The 25,423-nt window shown below is 46.6% G+C and overlaps 1 protein-coding gene across 1 annotated transcript; it reads left to right on the top strand.

Annotated features, from left to right (window-relative positions):
- The first annotated feature begins 1,426 nt into the window (after window positions 1-1,426).
- FAH (fumarylacetoacetate hydrolase) lies at window positions 1,427-18,437 on the top strand. The gene is made up of 14 exons (XM_050309692.1): window positions 1,427-1,607; window positions 3,866-3,976; window positions 4,614-4,735; window positions 5,828-5,877; window positions 7,375-7,465; window positions 7,977-8,074; window positions 8,334-8,386; window positions 9,765-9,864; window positions 10,557-10,687; window positions 11,449-11,524; window positions 12,139-12,185; window positions 13,304-13,405; window positions 14,411-14,528; window positions 18,214-18,437. The coding sequence occupies exons 1-14, from the start codon at window positions 1,527-1,529 to the stop codon at window positions 18,291-18,293; spliced, it is 1,260 nt and encodes a 419-aa protein (XP_050165649.1). The 5' UTR covers window positions 1,427-1,526; the 3' UTR covers window positions 18,294-18,437.
- The last annotated feature ends 6,986 nt before the right edge of the window (window positions 18,438-25,423 follow it).

Here is a 25,423-nt window from a genome sequence, read left to right as displayed (position 1 = left end):
GCTTGCATTTAGACTGGAAATCCACCTTTCCCTGACACCTGAGAGTTGCATGTCGTGTTTGTTTGCTTTGGCACTGGCTCTGCGTTATCCTGGTGGCCAATCTGCTTTTCATTCTGCATTTTGTGTCATCAGCTTGAGGTTAGCAGGTTAACATTTTAATTAACACCAGTGCATTCACAGCACTACAAAATGCTTGAGTAAATCTGTCTTCTTGCTTTGGACAGGGTGTTGTGGAACACACTTTCAATGTGGTTTTGCTTCATTTTTGGAATTAACAGGTTCTATAACCCAAATCCTCCAACGTTGCTATGAAACATTTTCACTGTGTTTAAAACAATTCCAGCAGCCAGTGGAATTGAGGTGTAGCTTAGGTACAGGAACTTCTCCACAAGTTTGTGCTGTGCATTTGTATTACTTAAGAACCCCTTTCAAACAACACCTTGTGAGCTTGTATCCCCTCCAGTTAGAGTGGCTGTCCCAGATGGGCTGTCATGGATGCTGTTGTATCATCTTGCACAAATCTCTGGCTGTAAAACTTGATGCATTTCTTCTGATGATTCTGCCAAAAAAAGAAACCCAAAACAAACAAAAAAATTGAACAGGAAACCAATTCCTTGGCTGGGCAGTCACAAATATCTTTTTTATTAGAAATAGATGGTCTTTGCTATTTAGTTCAAATTTCAAGGATATTCCCTCAGTGGTTTCTAATTCTGAACATGGATGAACTTTCTCCTGTAGATGGGAGAAAGTTGGGACTGGGAGCAGAAGGATTGGCCTCCCTGTTCTTTATGGTTGGCTGCACTTTTGTCTCCGGTTTTAAGCTGCTGGAACTATCTGGGGAAAGTGGAAGGACTCAGTGAGGTGCAGCACTGCAAAACTAAAAAAACACAAAGTGCAGTTTCAGATGTGAATTCTGCAACTTCAAGAGCTGCTGAGCTCCTGGTGGGAGAGCTGCTCAGTATAGGGCATAATCATTTCACCAGCACCCTGTCACATAAGTGACCCCTCAGAAGGCAAATTCAGTGGATTTCACTCTGGTCTTAGAGCCATCTGGTTGGATCCTTCACCCACAGCAAGGTACCTGTTACAGGAGGGCATCAGTTTCATGTGAAGGTTTGTAGAATTGTAGAAGCATTAAGGTTGGAAAAGACCTCCCAGGTCATCCAGTCCAACCATTAATCCAGCCCTAAATGAAGTGCCACATTTACACAACTTCTAAATGCCTGCAGGAGAGGTAACTGTGGGCAGGAAGACCCCGTTTCCCCAGGGTCGCTGCCTTGCTGGGAGCAATCAACAGCTGCTGACTCAGGCAAAGCTCTAGCACTGATTAACCTGCCAGGGGACCAGGCAGAGGGGTGGGATGGCGACTGAGCAGCGATTGGTTTGTGTCTGAGGACAAAGGGTGGGATTTGATGCTTCTCTGCCCTGGGTTACAACACCTGGAGAGGTTCTTCCTCCTCGGAAGGCGTGTAGCGCCCGGGAGGTGGGAGCTGTCATCTGTGAGCAGGGACTGCTCAGGGTTCAGCATGTCTTTCATCCAGGTAGACAAGGACTCGGATTTTCCTCTCCAAAATCTCCCCTATGGGGTTTTCTCCACTAAGGAGGAGGTGAGTAACAGCAAACTTTGTCCTTGGGGTGTTGTAATTGTTCCAGGGCTATGAGAGAGCAGAATTTCCCAGAAACCTGGGACAAAGGAAAACTTCCCAGCCTGAGACCCTCACACGGCCTTCTGGCTTGACTGCAAAGCTATAGTTGCTGCACTGCCTGTTTCCTTATGTGATTGTTTTGATGACAGCTTCTTTAAAACTGCACAAAAGAAATGAGAGGTGGTAATAGTGATGAGAAGTACTTTGGCTAATAATACGGTTGGTTTTGTGTGTTTGACAATTTATGTGAAATCGTTAAATATGTGTTTGATCCTCTCACTCCCTACATAGAGGCACAGCACAGTTCGCATTCACTTTTTTTTTTTTTTTTAACTCAATCTCTTATCTTCTTTGTGACTGATTGTAATCACAGTGTCACCCTTAAAAAGCCACATTAAATACTGCTCTTGGTGAGTTTGGTTAGTGGCTGCCAAAGCATTAAAGCAGGGCACCCAGTGTATATTTTATCTGTTTTTTGCAGCTGACCTGTTGTGTTTTATCAGGCATGTTTATGCAGTGCTGCGTTAAACGTGTGCAAGTGTGTTACATTTAAAGCTGTGCCCAAAGGCTACAGGTTGAGCCAGCTTCAGGTCTTGTGTTTTATGATCACATAAGAAAACATGGTTCACCTTTTTGCCAAAGAGGTAGCTCCCAGTTCTTCTTTTCATGAGTACTGAGCCCAAGCAGGCTGAACCTCACATCTCCAAGTGCCTGATGGGATGGAGCCCCAGAGATGAGTCCTCCTGGAGAAAAGAAAAACATGCCAAGAGTTGCATCTTGGAAGGAAAAAGCAGAGAATTTATTTATCTTTGCTCATGGAAACTTCATGATTACCTCCTGGTTTCTGCTGTTTATCTGTGCAGGTCTGAAAAAAAAAAAAATTTAAACCTGAAGATTGTGTTTTCTGATGTGGTATTTTCTAAAGATAAAACTGAGATGGTTCATTTAATCTCCTCTCAAATGTGTGTGCTGTTATCTAGCAAGTTTGGATTATTTTTCTGCCTTCTTCAATAACTACTTGAAGAAAACGTCTTCACCCAAACCCTGTGACAAGACAGGCATGGGTTTACGGAAATTGTTTAGGAAAATAATGTACTAAAAGTAGCCCAATTTTTTAATGATTTCAGGCTAAAACAATTGATGTCATCCCTGACTATCCCAGTTACAAATTAACCTGACGTGACCTTTAGTTTTTTTCTTCCTGCAGGAATGTTTGCTGAATAAATACTTATTACCACACTTGGGATCCTGTTTATAAATTAAAGGGAAAAAAAAAAACACCAAACAACACAGCACCAAAAAACAGGTTTAATAGCACGGATGGTTATTTTGGTGAGCTTGTTTACAGAGCGATTGTGACTAGTTTGTCTCTGTTTGCCTATAGACGCAAATAGATGAAATTTGTCTGCATTTTTTCGGCCCCACGCAGCTGCGGGGGGGCTGCCGTGGGTCCGTCCGTGCGGCTGCCCCGCTGTCACCGCCGGCTCCGCACGCTCCGGGGGATGAACAGGGGCTTTGTCTCTCGGGCTGCATCTGCCCGGCCAGCGCAGCCACAAACCCACCCTTCCTCTCCGTTCCTGGAGAGAGGATCTCGGCCGGGTTTTTGCGTGCAAGCCGTGGGCTCCTCGCGTGGTGCGAGGATGGGCGGTGCAGGGCAGCCTCGTCCCGTGGGGTACAGAAATAACGCAGTGCCCCGGGAAGGAGCTGGGGTGCAGAAATGCCTGTTCCTCTCTCTCCTGTTACAGGGTTGTAGGGATGGGATCCATCCTGCCCGTGGTCTGTCTGTGCTTCAGTTTCTCACCTGTAAAAGGAGCAGTAGCATTTGGCTGCTTCACGGCGTATTCCAGGTGTACAGGCTTACTCTGCGATGCTCGTCATTAATGAGGGGTGGGCAAGCACTTCTGGGGGAAAGGGAGAGAAACCTCTGCTTGCTGTGCTGTCCTTTCCTTTCCCCAAAAGATGGGGCTAGGCTGTCTTCCACCTCTCAGGGTCTGCAGGAAGTCTGCAACGATTCTGTGCCCACAGACATTTTTCAGCAGCCAGACCCACAGCCTGGCTGTTAATGGCCAATTCCCGTGGTATCAGACCCTTGTCCCACTTGGATTAAACTCTCTGTTGTCACTGTCTTTCCCCATGCCCTCTTTTTTTTTTTTTTTTTTTTGAGGATTTTTGAGTACAAGCATAAACTCCTCTTCCTCTCTCCTCTTACTGCTTTGCAGCCTCGGCACAGGCTTGGGGTAGCGATTGGAGACCAGATTTTGGATCTCAGCGTCATTAAACATCTTTTCAATGGACCAGCTCTTGCCAAACATCAGCACGTCTTTGACCAGGTATTTATCAGTCTATTCTCCTCATTTCCACACACATTTTAGAAATATTCCACAAGGGATTTTAGCAGTGAGTGGTGAGATAATGAATTTGAACTAGAAATGTGTTGTCAGGCAGGTTCTGCTACAGGGAAAACCATCACAGGTGTGATAGGAAGGAGAGCTGGGGCATTGGGGGTCCAAAGGGCATTTTCAGTGAAAGTGTCATCAGCCTTTGGCAATGCAGGGGGCTGACACAAAGCCTGAAAGTCTATTCAATCCTGCTTATGCCTTCAACACTTCATGGCAAGGAATTGGATGGGATATTAATGACAGGGAGGTTGTGCTAAGGGTAAAGGTAAATATAAACAACCTCTGGTTACAGCTGGTTGAGATATCAAAGCCACCAAGGCCTGAACTGGTGCGTTAGGATGGGGTGATGCAAACATGCAGCAGGTCCTGCCGCAGAGGACTCGTGGTGGGTGGATGGGGGTGCAGGCAGCCGTGAACAGGTGGGACAGGTGATTTAGGCAGCCACCCCTGCATAACCCTGGCCACAGGCATCCAGCACTCGGATGGGAGTGCAGGACAGCTCCATGCGTGTGAAGGATGAACAGAACGTGGTCTTTCCCCTGTCCCCCCACCTCTGTGTCCCTGTCAGCCCACCCTGAACGCCTTCATGGGGCTGGGCCGGCCAGCGTGGACGGAGGCGAGGGCTTTACTGCAGAGGCTGCTGTCGGCTGGAGAGCCCACCCTGAGGGACAACGCGGAGCTGCGGAGAAGGTGAGGGAGCGGAGGGAGGCTGCAGGAATGGTGAGCTTCCAGCTGTGCCCTGTGTCACTGGGGTCACCCTCTGATCTGAGGCACCAAAATCAAAAGTCTGAATGTGGCCACCTGCCTCCTACGTGGGAATTAACTGGGGTTTGAGCACATTGAGTGCTTCCTTCTCTTAATTACATCAAGATTAATCTCTGATTAATCCTGTAAGTGCCTGGAGATCTGGGGTGTCACCCTCCACCTGGAAACACCAAACTCTGCCCTGGGGTGTGCCTGGACCTGCTGCCTCTCTGTGGAGGCTGAGTGGGGCTGCCCAGGCAGGTGTGGGGCGGGCTGGGCTGGTTCTCTGACCACAGTCCCTTCACCATGGCCTTCCATGGAGATTTGGCTGCAGGTCTCCACCTATCCTGCCTTCCCCAGCGTCTGCCTCCCTACCTGTCACACCTTTGTCCTCACCAACGCAGTTTGTCACAGTTTGTCCTCACCAACCACCTGACTTGGCTAAAACTGAATCTGGGGTCACAAACTGGCTTCAGACTTGGGTCAGTGAAGTGGTGTAGGGGCAGGAGGGGAGGACTGTGCTCTGCTCCTCACTGCGCTGATGGAAAATGTCTGTTCATTAACTCCACACCTTCCTGTGTGTCTGGAGCGATGCTTTAAATGCTGCAAGTGCCTTTCCTGACAGCCAGCAGGAGCTGCTCCTCCCTGGGGGATTTAGGCACACACGTGCAGGAGCAGGGCCAGAAGTTCAAATCAGCCACCTCGAGAGCCACATCCCATGAAATCACCCTGCCCACGCAGCAGAGGCAGTGGTGAGCTGGGCATGGGCACAGGGTGTTTCTCTGTGCCCCTTGGAAACCCAGCTGGCCTCAGGCATGCCCCCCTTCCCACTCGCACCCTGGCAGATGCTCGGCTGTAACCATCTCAAGTAACAGCAGCTTGTGCAGTCATCAGATTTTTCTGCAAGGTTTTTTTGCTGCAAGGCTTTGCAAACTAAATTAAGGAAGGAGCTGGGAGAGCAAGTCGGTCTCTTACGTGCTTCTTACAGGCGAGAGTTGCAAGTTTTCTGAGGGCTGAAGGCGTCATTTTTCATTTCAGAGCGTTTGTACCTCAAGCTTCTGCAACGATGCACCTGCCCGCCCACATCGGTGAGTTCCCCACAGCCAAGGGCTCCTCAGCACTACCCTTTGCTCCTGCCCAGAGAAGCTGCTTTATTTCCAGCCTGCTCAGACAGTCAGATCATAGCTGTGACAGGGAATGGGTTTTGCAGCAGCCAGAAGTAGATTATTGCACGTAATGAAAGGTAGGTGCTGTCTGTGGCACAAGAATAAAAGCCTGGGGAAGCTCAATAGCAGCCAGAACATTCCTGGATACAATTTCCACTAAATCAGGGTTGTCTGGTGGTACATAACTCCTGTCATCAGATTGGCATTACCTGACTACAGCCAGGCAAGAAACACTTGTTCAGTTTCCAACAATTTCCCCTTTTGCCATCAGAAAATAATTCAGGCCTTGCAAAATTTTTCAAGGCAGATACTCCAGCGTGGCATCATAAACAGGCATGAGTCTCTACTCCCAGACCATTACTCTGCATCCCAGATCTTACCACCACTCCCATGAGGCCATGGAATGCTTTGGAATTGGTATATTCCCATAGAGATATAAACATTTTCCTTTTTCTAACAGAAAATTGTATTTGGACCCAAACCAACTTGATCAAAGTCACTTGAGGGTGTAACCTGCATAGGAGCAAGGATGTGAACCTGCCCATTTCCCATCCAAACACTGTTCCCACTGGGCTTTTGGCTTCCATGGAGCACAGCCCCAGTTTGGGACAAAGCCTAGCCTGTCCCAAAGGAACAGCGTGGAGTTCCCATAGGTGTGATACCTTCCTGAAAATACCTTCAGGTTCAATATGCTTGTCAAAAAATTGCTGGCTGCTGTCTCTCATGGGTGCTGGGAGCAGAGCACTGCCCTGGCTGTGTGACAGGGCTCTATCATGGAGACACAAGGAATTAAGGATTCCACAACACTGATCTGCAGCTCTGTTCTGTGCATGGTTCTTGCTTGTCCTGAGTGGCTGGATCCTTTGCTGGGATGCTGAAACTGCAGGGGATAGATTACTGCTGGATCCTCCTGGAGCTGCAGGATCACTTACTGAGTTCACAAAACAACATAAGGAAAATGTGTCCTCCCAATTTGAGGGTTTTTTCCCCATTTCCTCCGGTTTCCCGTGGATCTGAAGGGTGGGAGCTGTTTGCAAGGATGGCAGCAGAGGGCAGCAGATGTCCTGAGTATCAGCCGAGTCCCTCCACGGGGTACCACCGGCAAGAGGAAAAGCACTGGGAATTGCCTTGTCTCTGGAAAGGGGGCTGTTGCTTTATGTCCTGTACTTTCCCCCCTCTTCTCTAATGGGAAAAAAAAAAAAAAAAAAAAAAAGAAGCGCCATTTTTGTATGCATAATTTATAGGTGAACTGTTAATCACCCTTTCATGCTATTAATTACATCCCCATATCCAGCACTCTCACTCTCTCCTTTTCTGCTCTTTTCACTGCCAGCAGCTTATGATGTGCTTTAGCCCCCCCCAGCAGATGAGGGACTTTCCTACCATTAATCCCTATTTTATGGCTTTCTTCTCATACAGGAGATTACACTGACTTCTATTCTTCACGCCAACATGCCACAAATGTTGGGATCATGTTCAGGGGGAAGGAGAATGCTCTGATGCCAAACTGGTGGGTGGTTTAGATTTTTTTCTAGTGCAGCGTTGTTTTGCAGGCTTATCTCCACATATATATACATTTTTTAAGATCTGAGTAGTTTTTCAGGAACATTCTGATTTCAGTTCAAAGCAGATGAGAACGAAGGAGTCAAGAATTTGATACCAGAACTGAAACTCACATATCCCCAGCCTCACCCGAGGGCACTGCATTTTGTTGCAGCAGCCCCACCAGTTACCCTGCTGCCCCCTGGTTCAAAGATAGATTTAGCTAAGAAATTAGTTTTTGCTGAGTGACAAAAAAGCAGGGTTTAAGCTCTAAGGAATTAATTGGAGCAGTGGCACTTGGCTACTACGTAGCTTTGGATTATAGTTCTCTCATGTCTTTGTACCAGGGTAAGTAAGGTGCCAACGATCTCCCTTTTTGCAGAGCTCTCTCTTTGTACCCCACAACCCCATGGTGCTTCCACCCCAAAAAGCTGCTGTGGTACTCAGCTAACCCATGCTCTGTGATGCTCTTTCACAAGGCTGCACTTACCTGTTGGTTATCACGGCCGGGCATCGTCTGTTGTGGTGTCTGGGACGCCCATCCGGAGACCTGTGGGACAAATGAAACCTGACAATGGTGAGTCCATGGTAGGGTTTCTATGTGGATTCTTACTTATTTCATTTTTTACTTTTCCTCCACATCGTAGAGCAGTGGAGAGGAAGGGTCTAGGAGGCCTTGTCTAAAGCCCAACCTTGGGTCAGGTCAAGAGAAAGCCCTGGGTTAAGTCCATCTTGTGTTTCCATGCCAGGCAGCACCAGCTGCTGTTTCTTCTCTCTGTTACTTTTATTTCTCTGCCTGCCTTCCTGATGTAAAATACTCTTTCTCCTACCCCCAGATAAACCTCCAGTGTTTGGTGCTTGTAAACGTCTGGATATCGAGTTAGAAATGGTGAGATGGGTTTGTTTGGTTTTTTCCTTACTACTTGAAAAACACTAAAATAGAAACAGGGAAGAAAGGGTGGGTTTAGCTTCTTCTAAACTGAGTGTCCTATAAGGTCCATTTCTGTGTTCCCCTCTGAGCAGCCTGTGCAGCAGGCAGTAAAGATTTCTGAGGAGAAAAACTTCCCTTCTGACGAGGATGAGGGTTTGCTCATACAGCTTTCAGGCTGGGAGCAGCTTGTCTGCACCAACCTGAGCACCAGTGGAGCAGTCTGGTAGAAGGCAGGCAGAATTTCTTTTTTCAGACACCAGAGCCTGTTACCTGGTTAGCAGCTACCTCTGCACCACAGCAGGATCTTTCAATGGATGCTGTGAGTTTTGGAAGTACAGGCCTGAGTCTAGAGCAGAGGAAGCCCTGAGTACTCGGGAGTGTGACTCAAACTCCTCGTCCTCCTGACTGGAAAGATGAAACCTGTGCTGTGGATGTTGTAACAAAACACGCTTGGAAGGTGCAGTGTCTTGTGGCTTAGTGTGGTCCAGAGGGGAGAGTTGTATAGGACTGTTCACTAAGATTTATGTCATTTGAATGATTTATATAATTTTTATATGATTTGTTCCCCATCTTTCCCCTTAAAAACAAACAAAAAAAAAAGTGGAGGAAGTGTGGTGTTGAGGCAAATTGTACCAAAAATGAAGTGAAAGCCTTTAATACCTTGTGCTTTGTAAATCAATGCTATAAAGGAGGAAGCAGTCCCATGAAGTGGGGTACTTGTGGGTACCTCTACTTTGCAGCCTGAGTTTTACTGGTGGATGCTGCGAGAGCAGAAGAAAAAACTTCCACGTTGTTGGCAGAAAGAGAGAATTGATTCCCCACAGAATCCTCTGCCATGTGCTCAGACTGTACATTTCCTAAGGGAGGGAGTACAGGCACCCAGTTCATGACCTGTTTTGTTTAGTGGGGCACATTTCTCAATCTGCCTCCTCTTCTCCACTGTCACAACAGGCTCCAGCCACGTTCAGCATCCCCTCAGATGACTTTAAACTCTTTCCTGCTCACTGTCTGCAGCAAACAGAGCCCTTTCAGTGGGCAAACCTGTTCTGCATCCGGATTGTAATTAGGAGGGACCGCTTTTCACTCCTTCGTTTTGACAACATCATGCCCTTGTTTAATGCCTGTCTCTTAGCAACACAGTGTTCTTAAGTAAATCAAGCCTGCCAGCTTCATGGAGGGGAAGAAAGAGGGAGTAGTCCACAGGTTTTTTCTAAATGTGTATGGGAAATGCACAGCCCATCCTGTCCAGCCTCTGTTGCTGGTGCCTGTAATCCTCTGTGCAGTAAAGATTTTTAGCTTAAAAAAACTCAATCAGTGTGTTGCTTTTCAATTTCAGGCATTCTTTGTAGGTCCTGGAAACAAGTATGGGGAGCCAATTCCCATCAGCAAAGCCCACGAGCACATCTTTGGGATGGTCCTTATGAACGACTGGAGCGGTAACCAGTGCTGCAGGAGTCTGCCTGGAGAGGGGGTTACAGTGTCATGAGAAGCCTTAGAGAGGGATAAATTACATATTTTAATAGTAGAATAGCGATCACTGAAACCACTGGGTATGGCTGAAACGGATGAAAATGAAGTGCTGTCTGTATTTCTCAGTGTCTATATTAATCTGCCTTCAATCAATCAGTAGAACCAGAAATTGCTGCCTAATGGAGATTTATTTACTTATAAAAGAGCTAATATCAGTCTAGTTTCTTCTGGGCAGGGATAGAGCAGCCCTGAGGATGGTGATTCCAAGGATGGTGATTGATTTCAGTGTCAGGAGAAGGAAAAGGATTTGGCAATCACAAACCCCTCAGTCTCTATGAAGATTTAACTAGTTGAAATTGGCCCTATGACTGGCAAAGACCATTAGCTGGGTGTAAAAGCATTAATTAAACTAGGGATAAAAATACTGGTTATATGGGGATAGCCTGACTTGTTTTACTTATTGCTGATTTTTTTTTCTTCCTAATCTTGCTGGTCAAAGAAAATGGGGTTGAAGGTCCAAAAGGAATGGATTGAAATTAGGATGGGTAGAAAAGGGTAGGGGTAACATCTCCAATTCACGTTACTGTCTCACAGGTCTGATGGCTGTGCAACTCCTAGGATGCATTTAACTGCTTTGCTTTGAATTTTCTCTTCCCAGCCCGTGACATCCAGAAATGGGAATATGTTCCTCTGGGTCCCTTCCTGAGCAAGAGCCTTGGCACAACCATCTCTCCGTGGGTTGTCACCATGGAAGCTCTCATGCCATTTGTGTTGCCAAACCCTGTCCAGGTTAGCAGGAGAAAGGGTTGAAATAAAGGAAAAGCAGTGCTAGAAAAATGTCAGCAGAGCTGGAAGGTCCCATCAGTGGAAATCATTGAGCTGTACAAATGCCAGGCATTGTCTTCATGGAGTTTATAAGTGTGATTCTGCTTCAGAACATATGAAGGCACCAAGGGCCCTGTGAGTTCAAGTGCTCATTGATGTCACTGGCCCTGGCATGTGGTGCCCTGAGTCATCCTGCTTGAGCAGGGCAGAAAAATCCTCTCCTTTAAAACACCTGGAAAATAAACTGATCAGAGCTTCTTTTGGTAGCACTGAGCATCCAGCAGGCAATGGAGAGGGGGTGGACTCAAGCCAAAACACTTTGTTCAAGTACTTCCAGTTGTCTGCATTATGTAAATGTTTAGTTAAAATAGGAAAGGGTTACAGAGAGTCTTGCAGAGACCTCAAACCATCTTCTTTGTACAGGCACAGAGCAAAGGTGTGCTTAGCACTCTGTTTTGGGTTAACATCCATGCTGCAATGATGAAGGTGGTTTTTGGAGCCCATGTGCAGAAAAAGGAATCAGATTATGTGGATATCATATCTGTTCAGAAAGATCTTTACAAGTGTGTTCGTGAGACCAATCAAAGAGATAACCTGAGCAGTAAGAACAGTGAAATGAATGGGATGTGCAGCACAGGCTGGGTAAACAAAACATCACTCGGGTGGCTTGTGGAATTTTTTCCTTTCTGTTTGTTTAGACTGTGATGCCTATTATCTGCTTTTAGGATCCCAAGCCACTGCCCTACCTTCAGGATAAAGAACCCTACACTTTTGACATCAATCTCTTTGTTGCTATTAAAGGTATGGCAAAGCTGAGTGGGTTACAAAGCTGAAATTGCCAGTTAAGGATTGCAGAATCACCACATTTTTCAGTCACTTTGCTCTTGGTTCCACAGTCCTTCTTTTCCATCTTTGCCCAGATTACCTCTGTCAGAGAAAGAGGCAAAGCTCTTCTTGCTCCTCATTAGCCATGCAGCAATGTGCCAAGGAGGGAATGCCTTTCCAGATGATTGGCTTTTGGTGAGGAGGGTCCCCGTGGGGTCCCCTTGCATGGGCAGGGGTAAATGGGTCGTGAGAAGTGCACATGGATGTGGGATCCAGATGTTAACCCAGCTCAGCCCCCAGCTCATGACCCTGCTGACTGCTAGGTCCAGGTGCTGCTCCTGTAGGACAACAGAGAACAGAAAATGGGCAGCATGATGCTACTCTGGTACTATCCATCAGAAAAAAAACACTTCTTTTCTATGAAATACTGGTCTCTGTAGCAATAGAAAATGTTATTACTGGTTTCTCTGTAGGGATTACAATGATGAAAGAAGTCTCCATCCATCTGTAAAATAAAAGACTCCAATATCATTCATCCAACACAAACAAATTGCTTCTCTCTTTCTTACTCTTTTTTTTTTTTTCTGCAGGAGAAGGAATGAACACACCAACTACTATATGCAGATCCAACTTCAAGGTAAGACTCCAGTATGTTTTGTTTGTTTGCAGTCTTGCTGATGCCATCAGCTCCAGCCTTAGGCAGTTTTTAAACTCTATTTTTTTGCATTAGAACCACAGAATCACTAAGGTTGCAAAAGACGTCCAAGACCAGTGAGCCCCCATATTAACCCCCCACTGCCAAGTCCACCACTAAACCATGTCCCTCACACCCACACGCCTTTTGAACGCTGCCAGGGGTGGTGATGATTTCACCACTTCCCTGGGCAGCCTGTTCCAATGCAGCTGAAGATCCAGCCTGGTGTGTATCTGCCCAGGAGACAGAGGGGAAAAAGGTTGGAGGGTGGTGATGGTTCACCCCTGTGGGGTGGAAACTCCTGGATGCTCAAGCACTGAAGAAGGGGGCAGCTCTTTCCACTGCTTGGTTTGGGGTGCTCAGAGCATCCTAAGTTATGTGTCCATTTGGCAGTGAGAGCAGAGGGCTCACAGGGAGAGGGAATTGCCTCTTGCCATGCCAAGGTGCAATACAGCTCTGCAGCCACAGCTCTAATTTAGATGCAACTCACTGCTGCCAGCCTGGGTCTGCCCTGGCCCCTCTGTGGGCAGCGAGGCAGCTCTGCCTCTACCCACTGATTGAAGCCAGGAGATCTGTGTGCCAGCTGCAGCGTTTCTCAATCAATTTCATATTCATTTTTGGCTCTTTGCATAGTAATTACCTTAATCAGTAAATCAATAGTCAGCAAATCAGTAATAAGGAGAATTTTCTGTGAAGCCATTAAAATACTGGACTTAATCACGGAGCCTGGGTCAGTAGTGCTGGCCTTAGAGAGGAAGAAGAAAAGGGAAAATCACATTCAGATGAAAAAAGGGAAATTTTAGGGGACTAAGCTGCGTGTTAAAGTGTTTGTTTTATAAATACCATCAGCCAGGCCAGATAACTGCTCAGAATGCAGTTACTGAGTAACTGTAGATGTTGCTTTTAGGTTGTTGAAGGTTCCTGATTAAAGAGGGAAATTTTCCTTTAGGCTCAGTCTCACCAGCATCTTCCCAAGAATGCAATACATTCTGCATAGCCTAATGGCTCACCAGAGAGTTTTGGCCCTCTTTGCTTTAGCTTCCTCTTCCTCCTTCCTCCAGCACATGTACTGGACCATGAAACAACAGCTGGCTCATCATTCCATCAACGGGTGCAACCTCAGACCTGGAGATCTCCTGGCCTCTGGCACCATCAGTGGACCCGTAAGTGTTTAAATAATGACAGTCACTGGGAGCTGGTCAGTGATGCAGAACCAGCTCAGCAGGGCTTGGGTGAGAATCCTGGCTGATCTGAGCAGCCACAGAACTATCTGCAGTTCTTTCCCAGGCACTTTGGTCTGCTGCTGCTTTGGTAGCCCCAAAATCACACTGTGAAGTGTTTTCAGTGTTGTTTTTCTTTTTTTTAATTGGTATTTGGTTTTTGGTCTCTCCTGTATTCCTTTCCCTAAGAATTGTTTTACAATAGCTGCAAATTAATTTCTGTGTCCAAGAATCCACACAGCCCATTTATCCTCTATAAAATGCAGTTTTGTTACTTCTACTAAGAATGTAAAAGGTGCATGGGTATAACTTTTAGTTTCTCCCAGTGAAGTTGGAGTCAACTTCACGAGCTGTTATTCCCCTTGAACTGCCATGTGGGCAGTTGTTTTAATTTACAGGTAACTCACACTTTCTGAAACACCAGATACAAATCCTGTACATGCTGTCTCATGGACAGCCTCAGGTAAGTTGTTTTCAAGTTGGGATGCCTGTACTTCCACTTTGAGCATTTCTCATGTGCTTTTCGAATCTTCCAGCTGTTGTACTGGCAGAATGGCATCAAAGATTCACAAACATTCAGCCAGCTTTGCTCTTCTAAAGAATAAAATGTAATTAAAAGTCTGAAACGTGACTACATAAAAGCAATGGCTTTGGAGAAGTCTCCTCCATTTGTTTCCATTCTTGCTGTGGCAGACCCAAACTGCTTTTACAGGGTTATGAGCACTATGTTAAATGCACCAGATAACAGCTGTAAGCATCATTGCTGATAGCCAGCAAGCAATTAAAATGCAAAGGCAGGGAAAGAAGCCAACGTGTCAATGAATTAAATCAAGCAAAACTCTGTTCCTTAGAGGTAACGTATTTGTGTGTCTGGTCCCAGCAGCAAGTAGCTGAACAGCAGGAGAGATACTAAAAAATTGTTTATTTGTTTACAAACTCTTGCTGCAGGAGCCGGAGAGCTTCGGCTCCATGCTGGAGCTGTCCTGGAACGGAACAAAAGAAATCCCTCTTGGCAGTGGACAGTCTCGTAAATTCCTGCAGGACGGAGATGAGATCATTCTGACAGGTAAAGGTGGATATCTGCTCTCACACTGCATCGAGGACACGGTTCCATAGATTGATCCCAGAAGGGCAAGCAGCTGGTGCAGAGATGGGCTGCTCTGTACATACCTGCCATGCAAGCACAGTTGTTTCCATCCTACCTGTCAGGAGGCAAAAGCAGGTGGATAGAAATTTCCCTGCCATAAATGCTTTCCAAATTAGGTTGTTGGCTTTGCTAAGTACTTAATGCTCTTGCTGTGCTGGTGTGTGAGTGCTAAGGGGATGATGGAGGTAGGTTTGCCTTTTAGGGTGAAAATGCCCTGGGACTAGAAGCAGTTGATGTGTTGTTGCCACCACAGTTCAAGTTTGCATGTAGAGTAGAGCTCAGCAAATGCTGAAAGAAGTTATTTTGCAAATAATATTTCATTTGTAGCCTAGGCATCTTCAGTGAAGTGTGTTGCAAATCAAATATGTGGGAAACAGCATGAAGCCTGCTAGAACAGCTGACCAGCTCCCCTCTGAAAAGGGCTCTGCTTCAGAGCTGTTTCATGCTGGGACATGGTTTTAGCTTTCATCTCTATAAATTCAGGGTTTTGTGAATTAAAATCTTCCATGGTGTTTTGTGATCCAAATTCCCCTCCTACTTCTTTTGAACCCAAACCTAGTGCAAAACAAATACATTTTTAACTTTCATCTTTTCAACCCCTTTATGGCTTTGAGGTGGCAAATATTTGGCAAGAACAGTCATGAGAAACTTTTGGTTCTAGCCTGCATGTCTTTGCTATGTTGCTTACTGAATGTTTAGGGGATGTTTTGTGGGATGTTGTGCGTCATCAGATGAGATCCAGCCAGTGCCACACCTGGCTCTGAGCTGCTCCATCCTGTTGATGTGACCAGAGATAGTCTGCACAGGAACAAATGGCTCAAGCAATGGGAAAACACTTACAGGTGTGACTGAGGGCAGATAAAATGTGAGTGACTAACGCCTGTGCAGCAACCTGAAGGTGTGATGTTACCGTGAGCCTACATACCTGTGTCCTCTTAATCCAACCAGGACTTTTAGAATTTTTGACAAAATCCAAAATTGTAATTCTTTTCAGAAAGATTTTTAACAAACCCCCAGATCTTTTCTGTGATGAAAAAAGAAAGGAATGCATGTATTCCATTCTCCCAAGCAATGGCTCTGTGAGTGGTTTCGGTGGTGCTGCAGCCAGAGCCCCAGTGTCTCACCTGGCAGCCTGTGCAGTAGCCTTGAAAACTGTGATTCTGTGAGGTGCTGCAAGTTTTACAGAGGGAGCTGCTGTGACAACTGGAGATTGAGAGGTACTGACTGGACAAAGCCATAGATGATGAAAACAAGGAGTCCCCAATACCTCTTACATCCTTCAGCCTCCCAACAACCCCCCAACTACTCATGCTGTCACATGTAGGAGTCTGACACTGCCCTCTACAGGCTCCCTATACATCCAGTGCAAAGACACTCCTCCAGCAATTCCCAGTGCCACACTGCCCTCTGGAGTGGCCAGTCTCCCTCCAGTAACTATGCCAGGAGCCCTAAATTAGGGTACAGTTAGGTATGATGAACATCCCTTCGGATGTTCACGCTGATATTGGTTAGAAGCACCCTGTTGTTTGGGAACTGCTGCCACGGGGAGCCACCTCAGGGACAAATGGGGCTGGTCCACGACCCACGTTGTTCTCCATGCCCAGAACAAGCTGTGTTACCTACATAAATACTCTGAATCCCGAATGTCTTTAATCGTTAAAGATGGCACAGTGGCATTGGTGTTGACCTGGATGAAGGCACTGTGGCCCCAGTGGGACAGTCTCATGTTCATCGATCTGCTGGGCTATTTTACACTGGCAGCAGTTTGTGACTGTGGTGATCAGGCATTGCAAAGAGCCAGGTGCTGCTGGGGCTGTCTGCTGGGACAGTTTGGGATCTGCTCCTCTTTAGTGATGTATGGCAGGTCCAGTGCCTTAAGGCACCCTTGAGGCAGGGCTAGTGCTATTCCATCTCATCCCCAGGGCGCTTCCAAGTGCCAAACCCATCATTTTTAGTTTCCTGTTTCAACTTCATATTCTTGTTCCCCATGTGGGAGCTATTTCAGAGACCTAACACATAAAATGAGAGAAATATATTTCTTTCTCCCAAGAAGTGTGTCTGAGGGAGGGAGCATTGCAGGGGAAGGGCTGTGGCAGGGGAATGGTGTGTGGCAGCCAGCTGCAAAAACCCCTCAGTAGCTCCTTGGCACACACACAGCTCAGGCCAGGGCTGCTGGCAGCACAAAGCTTGCTTTATTTAATGTGCTTCTCCTTGGTGCTGCTCTAAATCGTGGCTGACAGCAGGGATAACTAAACTGGACTGAAATAATAAGCTGACACTGGAAGGAAAGCTGGCAATGAAGCCTAATGAGACAAATGGAAGCGGAGCTGAGCCTTACAGCACCTCACTCCAGTATTGTTTATGGATGAGGATTACCTGGCAGACACTGGGATGGTGTCTGTGGTTTTACACAAGCACTTACAGACACTGCTGTACTTGGGAAAATTTCATTTCAGCCTGGCTGTGAGAACTGCACCGTGGGTTAGAGCTGGCAGGGTCTGTCCTCGTGCTGTGACAACTTTGGCTGCCCTGCAGCCTGAGCCCACCCATCCTCTTCCTCAGAGGAGGTTTCCACTGACCTGTGCTAAGGATGGGAGTTGGAGTTAAGGTCTGTTTTGTTTAGCTCCTTCTTGGCTTCTTGAAGGCAGCTGTTTTTTATCACATGCAGGAAAGGTTGATGTATTCCATCAGGAAAATCCATCTCTAACTATGAAATCAGTCCTTAAAACCCAGCATATGCCACTTGTGTCCTTCCTTTGATCAGCTGTTGTAGCAGAAAGCTACAGTAGGTCTCCTCAGCTGCTTCTTCCCAGAACAGACTTCCCAGATGGGCCAGAAGGCCCTGGCTGTGTCTCCTCCCCTGCCTTGCCTGCAGCTTTGCTGGTGGATGCTGTTTCTGGAGCAGCTTGGCTGGCCTGTGGCAGCAAGAGGCGCTGCAACATCTCCATCCCAGTGTCATCTCCTCCATCACACAGGAGTAGGGAGAGATTGAGTTGTCTCAGAGATTCTGCCACAGCCCCACAAGTTCAGCAGCAGCCAGCAGACCTTCCACTCCTGGAACACAGGATAAATGAGTACTTTGACTCAGATGCTAAGTTTTTCCTGGAATTGAACCACTTGATTTTAGCAAGCAAAACAACTTCTGTGAGGGTAGGTCATGCTGTTTGACAAGGTTTAATGACCATCTTTCTGGCTGTAAGCATCCTGATGTCCCAAGAGCAGTCCTAGTGCTCCAAAAAGAGAATCCAGATTTACCTGATTAATTGCAGGGCTGGGCGAGACAGCAAATGGCTTTGCCAGTTAGATTGATGGTGCTCCAGGTTAGGTTCAAAAACAGAAATGTTGCATATCTTGTTTGCTCTTTGATCAATTCACTGAGCTTGCATATTGCTGTGTTTAACATTTTGTGCTTCTTTTTTTCTTATATTCCTGAGCTACTTGAACTCTTCCAGGTGTTCTTTTTTTTTTTTTTTTTTTATCCCTCATTGCATTTCTGATATGTTTTCATTTCGGTTTGGGTCTCTTTATGCCTTTATTCACTTTTATTCCTGGTAAAATCCTGCTGTCCTTACAGCACAAGCTGTCTGTTGTTTTCTGTCCCTAGGTTACTGCCAGGGCAACGGCTTCCGTGTGGGATTTGGCCAGTGCTCGGGAAAAATCCTTCCAGCTCTGTCAAACCCCTGATGGCTGGACTAAGGTGACATCTGAGGATGAGGAACTCTCCCCCCCGCCTTTACCAGTCACTCTGCTTTACTCAGCTTTATTATTTTTATACGAGTGATTGAAATCTTATTATTTTTAATTATCAATAAATATCTTATAGATGAATGTGGCTCTCTGGTGTGATAAGAAAAATATTTCAATGCTATCTTGTAAGTCTCAGAATAGGAATAAGATGATTGAAGTGGAAAGTGAGATTCTTAGCTTTTCTACTATATTAATTTTTTTCCATAATTATAAAAAGAGACTTTCAAGTAAACTTAAATATTCAGAGTACTAGGTTGATGATAACATCTGAGATTCCATGCTGACTTTCTCTTTCCACAGTGTTAATATGCTGGAGGTAAAACCTGAAGGTGAGTTGCATATGGATGTTAAAACTTGCAGACCATCCTGAGTAAGAGTTACATGACTATGCCCTAAAATAGTTTGTAACAAAGCAATTTGGAAATGTGATAATTGATACAACTGACAGCAACAGATGGGGTGTCCTTGTTCCTTCTGCCCTTACACAACCAGAGGCAACTTTCCTGCCCCAGAACAAAGATTGGTCCCAGCTCACAGATGGGAGCCTGTGTTGGGGCATCCCTCAAAGGAGTGTGGAGGTGCCTCCTGCATCCTGCCTGGGTTTACAGAAGGGAATTCCCTGTTTCTCTCACCCTTCACACCAGCTTCCCCAGGGTCAGAGAGGAAAGGTGAACTTCATCCCTGGCGTGATCCCTGGGCATTCACTGGTGGCAGTCACACCTCATCACTTAACAGGGGCTGTGGTAAGAGGACACCAAGAAGGCAAACCCCCTTCCTCCACCCCTAAAAGGCATCTCTTGCCCTGGCATCCCCTTGCAGCAGCCAGTAAACAAAGCCACGTGCCACTTTTCTCAAGTGTAAAGGGCATCTGCTGTCTCCTGCTGGCCTACAAATCAATTTAACTCCATGGCCAAGTGCCAAATCACATCAATTAGAGGATATTACTGACTGAAGGAGCTCAGGAGACCAGATAATGAACTCTGGTACAGTGCAAGGGGAACTTGTTAAATATTTGCTTGGTCCTCCAAGTGAAGAACCTGACAAGGCCGCTGGCTTTGTGCAGCACCAGCAGGATGAGCACAGGCTGTTGCTTTCCCAGGCTGTCCCATTGCTGCTCCCAAGGTCTGCCAGGTAGTTTTGCCGCTGTGGGACACGTGGGCATCTGATGTCATCCTGGGGAGCACCTGGTGCTGATCAGGAATGCAAACCTCATGGCCATACAGAAGAGGAAAAATGAGTTTGAAATGAAAATTAATGAAAAAATGTGGCAGTGCAGATAAATCACTGCTAATGGGGCATGTGAACTGAACCACTCTTCCAGTGTGCAACAATAATAGTCCCTTACAGAGTGATACTTGGAGGATCACCCCCAAATCAAGGACGACCTGGTCAGGAAAACAGTGGCTCACTGTTGTTTATCAAGGAAAAGCTATTTTCCCTTCAGGCTCTTGCAGAAACTCAGAGCTGAACTAATAGGCAGATATTTATTTAGTGTACTCTTGACTCGGTCATCAATTTGTAGATGCTTTGTGCTGTGTTTTGACCTCAAAGGACAATTGTGAGTTGACACCTTCCCTCTTGGATTTAGAAATAACCCGTGCTGTTCCTCTGAGCACAGCCTGGCTTTGCTCCTGGCAGCAGCAGGACACAGAAGGCATTTACCCAGGGGAGAAGTTTCTCCACTGAAGCAACAGCCAGGGTGCACCTTGCCACATTTGATGTGCTGGAAACGTGATGTCTGAGGAGAGGGGTGCACCTATACAGAGAGACAGGAGCTGATGCTGGGGCAATATGTCATTAGGCATCAGTTTTGACCTTGATGCAAGACATTTTGCATCCAAGAAGGACTGTGGTGTCAAGGCTTTCTGGTTGCAGGAATACTTAGGGAAACTGTAAATCCATAGTGCTCTTCCTGAGCTTTGGACAAGGTAAAGGCAAGTCCTGTACATAAGCAATGAGTTCATCTCTTGAAGAGCTAAGTGGATGCAGCAATTGCTGCCAGCAAGTGGAAGTTGGACTCAGTGCTTCGTCAGGCAGAAGGTCAGTGGTGCTGAGAGCCCACCTGCAACCCAAACCCTGGCAGGATGGAAGCACCCAGCCACAGATCCCCCCAAGCTTGCTCCCACCCCAGAGTCCCCAGAGCCAGGCTGTCACCCACAGCCCCAGCCCTGAGGGAAGAGGGTGGCTTTGCATCTGCTCCCACAGCCCCAGCCCTGAGGGAAGAGGGTGGCTTTGCATCTGCTGTGGTCACCCTGTGCATCCTGGGGTCACCACCTGCAGTGTCTGGCCAAGCACTCCTGCACCGTGCTGGGTGTGGGTGGGAGGTGGTAAGGTCTCTCTGTGGCCCCAAGGTGACTGATCTGAGCTTGTCTAGCCTGGGGACATCTGGAGAAGTTCCAGGTTCCCAGAAAGTGCAGAATATCTGGAAAGGAGCTCAGGCACAGCAGGCTTCAGAGGTGAGCTGGACAACGTCCAAAACCTCGCTCAGGACAGAGCTCAGAGCCATCTGCTGCCTTCTGCATGGATGGGGGCCAAAATGCCAGGAGATGCTAAAAAAGGAGAGAAACTATTTTCTGTGCCCAAGGCCAGTCTCTTTTCACCCCCAGGAGAAGGCAGTGGGCTTTGTTTGGGTGGGCACTGAGGAGAAGGGGGACCATAGCCATGCTGCCCTCACCCAATGCAGCAAGCCCAGAGCCACAAGCACTGCTGATTCTCATCCCTGCTGGGCTATCCTGTGTCAAGGGGTGAATGAAGGGTATATCTGTGCTGCAATGGGCAGTGCTGGCCTTAAAATAGCATTGCTTTGGCCTAGGACCAGCAGCACTACCACCACAGCAGCACTCACTGCCTGGGGTGGAAGTAAATGCTCACCCAAGTTTTGGGAAACACACAGGTGTTCTGGGCACCTCCTGCTTGCTTCACCTCCTCTGGGGCAGCTGGAACCACTTTGCACCCTTATCCTTTAAACTGAGGGTCACGGATTTCTCTCTCTTCTGGTGTGGGGGGAGGGTCTTTATAAGGTAGGGGTAAAAGGTCAGGCTCTTAGAGTGAGAGGGTGCTTTGTTTTGGGTGCTTAGAAAAGTTTAATTTTGAAGTACCAGTTTCAGCTGGGTGGATCCTCTCTATAAAGAGCTTCACCTCTACTTCTAAAAGCTTCTGCTACAGTTGGGTTTGAGCACGGCTCTTTGCTTCTAGAGGTTATTCATTTTCATTTGGTTTAGATCTGTTTTTCTTAGTTTGCTTATAATTTGGCTTCCAGCAAAAATGAAAGAGAAAAAATGAAAAGCAAACGCAGAGCTCTTTTTGCTCTGCCTTGCCTCCAGGTTTGTGGGTTTGTGACCTGGGCGTAGGAGAAGAAAATCCTCCTTGGATCTTCAGAAGCCTGGAGGAAAAATAAAACCTTTCAGCTGTGTCAGCCACCTGAGAAGCTTCATTCAGGGGCATGCAACGTTGTGTGGGAAGACAGACCCTGCATTCCTGAGCAGAGGAAATGGAAATATGTGTCTAAATGGAAACTACAGCCCTTATGCTGGCCTGGAGCATCCTTCTTGCTGGCTGGTGTTTCACCCTCAACAGAGGTCAGCAGTTCTCATCAGCAGCTTGTGCTGGAGTGCACAGTCCTGGGCGTGAGTAATGCTGGGATGTGGGATGAAGGGTCTTGGAGGGATGCGGGAGGTGCTTCTGGGTTGTACTGCCTCATCACAGGGTGGTTGTAGGGGCCATGAATCTTGCTGCCTGACAGTATTTCACCTGATTTTGTTATTTTGCTGGTAAGAAAACTAAGGGCAGCCACTGTTTGATACCTTGAGATGCATTTTCTTACAGATCAAAGCCTCGTCTGGTTGGTGTGTAATGGAAAAATGGGTGTAATTTGTAACAGCGCTGTTGGTATAATTAAGTGTCAGAAGAAAAGCATGGAATAAAACTTTAAAATATATTTCAGAATTTAAGGGGGCCAATGGCTTTTGGGTGTGAAATGCAAGCATTTTTCACCTAAAGTAGTTTTCTGCAGAGTTTCTAATTGGAAATAGATGCAATATCATAGAAAAAAAAATTAGTTCTGTTGGAAATGTTTGGGTCAGCAATATTCATAAGTCTTTCATTAACCAGGCAATAATAACTCAGAGTAAAACAGTCTTTCAGTAGCTGTTCAGGGTCAAGGTGTAGTGGCTTTGTGAAGAGGAACAGAGGCAGTAGGTGATGTTCACGTGGCTCTGGGCTTTGAGTGGTAAGGCAGGAGGCCATTTCTCAGGCTTGATTGCTGCTTCTGTTCAGAATGCCCACACTGTTGCTGCTTAGTGAGAAAGAAAGAGATAATTTCTGAGATTTTAAAATTGATTGAAGGCTTTGGAAATACATGAGGAACATGCTGAAGTACTGACACCATGCTGCTCCATACGAATCTGCTGTGAGCTGTTCCTTCTCATCTTCCCCTCATTCCCATTCTTCACCTCAGCTCATTCTCTCTTGCACATGTTTTGTCTCCCATGAACTTTTAGTTACAGACCCGTGCTTTCTAATTTTCACTCAGTTTGCTCTGTGTTATTTGCTCCATAGGCAGCTGAAACAGGGCTGGGTTAACACAGTTAATGAATGTCCAAGGGAAATGCTGCAGAAGCAGAAGATCCTGGTGGCAGCTGAGCGTCCATTGGCTCAGCCTGTAGGATTGACACCTCTGGCAATGAATACTGGGGGATTGGTTGGGGGCTGCAAGGACAAGGAGGGTCTCTTTTCTCCCTCCTCAGTGTGTGCTCCATCCAGGGTGGATGAGCTTGAGGGCTCAGGACCTGCAGTCAGCACCTCCACTGCCCTAAAAGAGCACTGGAGCTGTGGAGTCCTGGGACCCTGTTCCAGGGGGACTCTGGGGACTGGCAGGGTGCCCAGCTCTGCTTCCTGCTCACCCCTACCAGGCACATCCTTTGATCTGCAGAGGCAAGACGGCTGCTGCTTGAGAAATCCAATTAATCTTAAATATAAAATAAGTTTTGAAAAAGTTTGCTTTCCTTATGGTTTCAGAGAACTTAATGCAATTTTAATACATTTTTGATTGATTTCTGATTTTCCTCTGGGGGCTGCCTGGCTGAATTCCAGTACAAAACATGGAGCTTTGTGACTAAAAAGTGTATCACTCAACATTTCTTAAGGATGTTGTGGATTGAATTGAACCCTGCGAATAAATAAGCAGGAATTTTAAACTGTATTGCTTTAAAAATGTGTGTGTTAGATGAGTTTCCCTCCTGGTTAGCAAGGAGGAGTAGTGGCCAAAGGGTATTGACCATTTTTAATGAAAACAGTTCTAAAAAAAATTAAAAATGCAAATGCAAAAATGTGGACTGTAATCAAGAATTCCCATTGCAGCATTAAAACATGGTTAAAATTGGGGATTTAATTTCTGGTATTTAAATCAAATCACCTGAGATGTATAACCATGAGACAGCTGAAATAAGTAATTTGAAGCCTGGTGAATCTGGGTTCAGATTCAGACAAGGTCAGAGACAGGAGGAGGGTAAAGAAGCAGAGAAGATGAATTTAAGCTTTCTAGCCTGCTTTTAGTGGGATTTTGACACCATGGGCATCTCAATAAAGCCATTGCAATGGTGCTGCTGTGCTGATGGCTGTGCAGATCAGCACAGACCAGGGCTGAGCTGGGTGTGAACTGAGGAGCTGTGCATGGGTGTCACTCCATATGTTGCCATGTTGACCTCAGAGATGCAAAACCTCAAGGTTGGCTGCTCCTTTGGGATGACTCTGTACCCCAGCAGTAATGCCCAGTCCACATGGTGTCACTGCTGTCTTCGGGTCTCTTTGGGTGGGGATTCTCTAGGCTTTGTAGGCTCAGTTATCACTGGGCATTAGCAGGAGACTGCATGTGAGCTGCAGGTAGCCCAGGGGACCAAAATCAGTCTTTCTCCATGAAAATTTAATTTGGGGTTGTCTTGAAAAGTCCCTGCCTTCATTTCTCATACATTTTCTATTTTCTGGATCAACAGATTCTGAAGTGAACTAGTTAAACACCTGAGCTCTGCTGTTCTTGCCACCCTCCCTGTGTGTGCCCTGGAGGTTGTTGGAATCTGAGCACAGTTTTCCCCACCTGAGTCCTGCACTGACTTCTGAGCTGTAGCAATATGGGTTGAAGCTGCCTGCTGAGACCTGTAATGACCCAGCGAGCTGGGGACACCTTTGGACAGCACAGGCTGCAGCAGTATTGCTCATGTGGTGCCAGGGCTAGCGTCAGTCCCTGGTTATTTCAGAGGAAGATCTATGCTCCTAGTTCTCTAGAGTGTCTGCACAAATTCAACTACTGCTGGTTTCAGTTCAGATCTGTTCTTGTATTAGCCATAGTACCTGTGAAAACAGTGTAAAGACTCCAGCCCCTGCTTCTGACTAGGACACAGGTAAAGATTTATCAGTGGAGTTTAGTCTTTGTGGCAAACTGGGTTCCAGGCACAAAGATCCTTCTGCCGCAGGACTCGCTTCAGGAACAAGCAGATCTATAAAGCACCCAGCTTTCAGGCAACAGAGTCTTTTTGTAAGATGAAAGAATTAGCAATTTATCTCTTCATGTTTTTCAAGAGGAGGAGTTCCCTGGGTGCTTTTTACCCTGCATATCCTGTACTCTGCGGCTTCTTCAAAGAGACCCCACAGATGCTCCGTGCTCTTAATTTTCAGTTGCTAGCAGGAGGGATTTGGGTCTCAGTGGCCTTATTTCTTTTGGTATGCAATTTGTTACTGGTAATGAATTGCTGAAATACAGATGCTGCTGTCCCCCACTAAGCTGAAGCTCAGTTCAGTGCTCTTCCTGACTGAGGGAGTAACCTGAAATAGCCACTTTGGAGGAGTTGACTTGCAGAGTCACAGGAACACCTGGAGATCCATCAGCTCTGTCCTGAGCTCCTGAGAATCTGCAGTGGTGTAGCTACAGAGAGAACAGTTCTCTACCCTCACACAACAATGAGGGCTGTCAGGAATGTGTGTCCTTCTTGAAAATCATGTTGTGTTTAGGGTGTGTTTTAAGATGTCCTGGTAATCAGAAGAGAACCACAACAGAGACAGCAAGGAGGTTTTCC

The sequence above is a fragment of the Myiozetetes cayanensis genome, unplaced genomic scaffold (assembly GCF_022539395.1).
Source record: "Myiozetetes cayanensis isolate MyiCay16 unplaced genomic scaffold, myiCay2020 scf14, whole genome shotgun sequence".
NCBI classification, from domain to species: Eukaryota; Metazoa; Chordata; class Aves; order Passeriformes; family Tyrannidae; genus Myiozetetes; species Myiozetetes cayanensis.
The sequence above is the reverse complement of the archived record's forward strand: the minus strand, read 5'-3'. Positions and strand labels throughout refer to the sequence as shown.